This window comes from Silene latifolia, unplaced genomic scaffold (genome assembly GCF_048544455.1).
Source record: "Silene latifolia isolate original U9 population unplaced genomic scaffold, ASM4854445v1 scaffold_70, whole genome shotgun sequence".
Classification (NCBI taxonomy): Eukaryota; Viridiplantae; Streptophyta; class Magnoliopsida; order Caryophyllales; family Caryophyllaceae; genus Silene; species Silene latifolia.
This window is the reverse complement of record NW_027413609.1, coordinates 1,563,519-1,567,417: the sequence shown is the minus strand read 5'-3', so window position 1 is coordinate 1,567,417 and position 3,899 is coordinate 1,563,519. Positions and strand designations below refer to the sequence as shown.

The 3,899-nt window shown below is 34.2% G+C and overlaps 1 protein-coding gene across 1 annotated transcript; it reads left to right on the top strand.

The window, feature by feature from the left end:
* The first annotated feature begins 2,030 nt into the window (after positions 1–2,030).
* LOC141640030 (protein FAR1-RELATED SEQUENCE 4-like) lies at positions 2,031–2,750 on the top strand. The gene is made up of 3 exons (XM_074448992.1): positions 2,031–2,237; positions 2,369–2,442; positions 2,573–2,750. The coding sequence occupies exons 1-3, from the start codon at positions 2,031–2,033 to the stop codon at positions 2,748–2,750; spliced, it is 459 nt and encodes a 152-aa protein (XP_074305093.1).
* The last annotated feature ends 1,149 nt before the right edge of the window (positions 2,751–3,899 follow it).

The window sequence follows — 3,899 nt, the reverse complement described above, 5'->3', positions numbered from 1 at the left end:
TTCATTACGAAAACATAATTTGACTAAGGCCACACTAAGTATTAAAAATTACAACCGATTGCAAAAATAAATACGTAAATAAAATTCATTCATTCGATTCATTCAACAAAATTAAAAGCATCAACTAAAATAAATTAAACATACATAACATAATACATTAATTATGATGATTAATTTATCCAAACCACCTACTTAAATTAAATTAAGTGACAATTCCGCAATTTAATCACATTAATTTCATACTTAATCCATATTAAACTTGTAATATGAATTCTATCCGTCTAAATTTTAAACCGCTTTAACTCGGTATCTTTAAATTGTGAACCGATTCACAATAACTAATTGGCCAAAATAAAAAAAAAACAAAAACCAATATACACATGGTCTCGGCTGAAAAAAATAACAATTTTTTTTTTTTTTTTTTTTTTTTTTTTTTTATAATTCCAGCTCCTTCACGGCTGAAAACAGCCCCCCTTTCATAATATTTTTCGGCAATATGGCAAGAAAAACAAGAAAACTAAACTTTCCTTTTATTTATTTATTTTTTATCTCGGTTTACCAAAAAAAACAAAAACAAAAATAAATTTTTTTTTTCTTACGGTAAACCCTAAAACGTCCTCCCCCCTTTTTTTTTCCTTTTTTTTGCGGCAATATGCCCTAAAACAAGATTTGATGACTAAATTGTTTACCTTTGCTATTAGAACATGATTAGCATATGAAATAATGAACATGATTAATTCATATGCCAAAAACTATATAGCAAAAACAATCTTTTTATCATAAACATGATGATTTCATTTAATTTTAACTTAATCTGCATTAAATCAAAACTACCAATTCTTCATATGATAATTTTAACTGATTATAAACTATAATATGAAAAATAAGATGGAAAAATATCATCAAACAGAAAAAAAACGGCAAGAGGAAAAAAAACAGATCGGCACAAAAAAAATTTTACCGAACCCTAAAATTTTCGAAACCCTTATTGTTTACATACAAATTTATGAAAATCAACAAGATTAAAAACGTGGCCTAGTGCTCTGATACCACTTGTGGGAAATAATCTGTATACTTCCCTTAAACTAGAAGGATTATAACGAATTTAACAATGATGATTAAAGGTCATAAACAAAATACATAAACAAAGTATAAGGATTTAGAATTAACCTTCGGTCCTAGCAAAATTGGCCTAAGAACAATATCAAAATTGATATTCGCCTATTAGTTGCACCCAAGACGATCTGAGATATGTCCTTTGATTATGCTAGAAATCGATCTAAAATTTTCTGTAAAATTTAGTTGTTTTTGTGTTTTGTGATGAGAGAGAGGAGGCAAGGTCCAGAAAAGGCATTAGGGTAGAAATAATTCTCTCCGTTTCTTTTTATACAGACCGAAATTTGGAGTCAATTAGGAAAGAAAAACCTTTCCTAATTTTGGCCATCAAACCGTGACAAGGAGTATTTCCTCCTTATTTTTGGTCTTTCCAAAAATAACTAATATGTGTTGAATTGTCATCTATTGAGGATCGAACCCATGACCTCTTGGTATGTGTACCCTCACTATTACCACTATGACACATTCAGCTTGTTGATATTAAATACAACTGATTATATTTAATTACGAATTAACAGATTAATTCGTCCAAGCTAACATTATATATATTTAATTAAATATAACTTATTATATTTAATTTACGAATTGACAGTTAATTCGTCTCAACTAATATTATTTAATTTTCATTAAATAATTATCTCATCAACACATTGACTAACTTTTTAGTCATTTTGGGCATCAATGTGATTATATTTCTATAACCACATTTCTCAAACACATCCTATAGGTGTGACCTTTAGGGACCAGTTGATCACCGCCATCTGTATGATAATAACGTCAAACTTTCTAGCAAGTCAACCGTTATTAGGTAAACGTTAATCAACTGATTAAATATACGAAGTATACCCTTGTGAACCTGTAAGAGATTTACAAATGTTATCACACTAATTTGTGGAGGACACAAGCTCCAACATATGGACCAGCAGCGCTATACACGAAGGTGCGATGATTATAACAGCGACCACTCATTCCCTAAGCTTAAGACAGAATTACCTATAGAAAAGCATGGCGCTATTATATACACACATGCTGTGTTCAAGGTGTTTCAAGAAGAAGTAATTGCTGCCGATTCATGTGGTGTTGATGACTTTGAGAATGAGGAGCATGTGCGCATAATTCATGTAATCGATCTTTGAGACAGATGAAATTTTCAAGGTGAGGTTGGACCTTAGAAGCACGTCATGCGGTATGCGAGTGTAAACTGCTCGAAAGAACTGGATTACTCTGTGAGCATATTGTGTGGGTGTACAAGGGCAAAGGAATTTGGCGAATACCAAGCAAGTACATTGTAGATCGTTGGCTAAATAACACACACGCAGCGAACGGGTTTGATTCGAAAACATTATTACGATGTGATTTTGACTTGTTACGAATTGTTTCTGATAACATTGTAACCATAATTTCTTATAGTAACAATGTCACCATGATAAACAGTAACCTGCTGTTTTACTTCCAGGCTTAATTCGAATGGGAATGTCATTGAGGATTCATATATGGCTACGTCTGATAACAGTCATTTGTGCAACGTATGGTCAAAGTTCCATCAGATAGTTGGTGTTCTCAAAACTTTACCTGCTGAACACACGGAAGAGTTAGCATCCCTCCTAGTTGAGTTCCGGAGAGTTATGTATTGAACCTCTTACAAAAGACCAAGAGATGGAGATTCTGTTGGGCTGCACTCGCCGTCTAAAGTCACTATCCACCCTCCTAAACAAGCATGCAACAAGGGCAGGGAAAAAGATCGAAGTCGACTAAACAACATGCCATTGAAAAAGCGAGCCAAGCCAAAGAGGCTATGTGCATACTTTGCAAAGAAAGAGTTACCCACGACGGAGAACATGCCCTCTTCGCATAATCGATGAAGTCTTTGAGAAAGCGACTAAAAAGAAAAAGTTTGATCTTTTGTTATGATGTTACAGTGACATTGTGACCTTATCAATAATTAGTAGGATTTTGTGTTCTTTGTGACAATAATATGTCACAATAAAAATAAAAAGTAGAATTGTGTGTTCTTTGTGACAATAACATGTCACAAAAAAAAGTCATTCGATTTTTCTACATCATAGTTAACATTTTATACAGCACTTACAACATTTTATACAACAATAAATATTGTTTTAGGACCATTTTCTGTCCCGTTTTAGGAGCATATTTCCTAAGTTTTACAGTAACAGTGTTATACAATTTGTTTTGCAAATATGCCCTTTGTTTAAGGATTTCGTGGTGTCGCCTAATCCAACCCTAAACCCTTTTTCGTCCCGTTTTAGGAGCGTTTTTCCCCAACTTTAAATCCCATCCACGACAGGGTATCACCCGTCCTTCCCTAGGGTTTAGTTTTGGTTTTTTTGCACCACGATTTTTTAAGGAAAAGGGTTTAGGGTTTAGTTTTGGTTTCTTTGTAATGTGTGTCGTACTACGACCAACCTTTGTTTAAGGAAAAGGGTTTAGGGTTAGATTAGGCGGCTCACGCGACGATGCGCCTAATCCAACCCTAAACCCTTTTCCGTCCCGTTTTAGGAGCGTTTTTCCCCAAATTTAAATCCACGTAAATGCGTTTAGGAGCGTTTTTCCCCAAATTTAAATCCCGTCCACGATAGGGTATCTCCCGTCCTTCCCTAGGGTTTAGTTTTGGTTTTTTTGCACCACTATTTTTTAAGGAAAAGGGTTTAGGGTTGGATTAGGCGGCTCCGCGAAGCGGTGCCGCCTAATCCAATCCTAAACTCTTTTCCGTCCCGTTTTAGGAGCGTTTTCCCCCAAATTTAAATCCTGTGGTACGTTTTAGG

What these genes read in the sequence shown, in the direction of transcription:
- LOC141640030 (XM_074448992.1), top strand. Translation starts at nt 2,031, where the DNA reads ATGGACCAGCAGCGCTATACACGAAGGTGCGATGATTATAACAGCGAC. An exon ending in AGCATGTGCGCATAATTCAT is followed by an intron (nt 2,238 to 2,368) that starts GTAATCGATCTT and finishes TGGGTGTACAAG; the next exon opens with GGCAAAGGAATTTGGCGAAT. An exon ending in AACACACACGCAGCGAACGG is followed by an intron (nt 2,443 to 2,572) that starts GTTTGATTCGAA and finishes TTTTACTTCCAG; the next exon opens with GCTTAATTCGAATGGGAATG.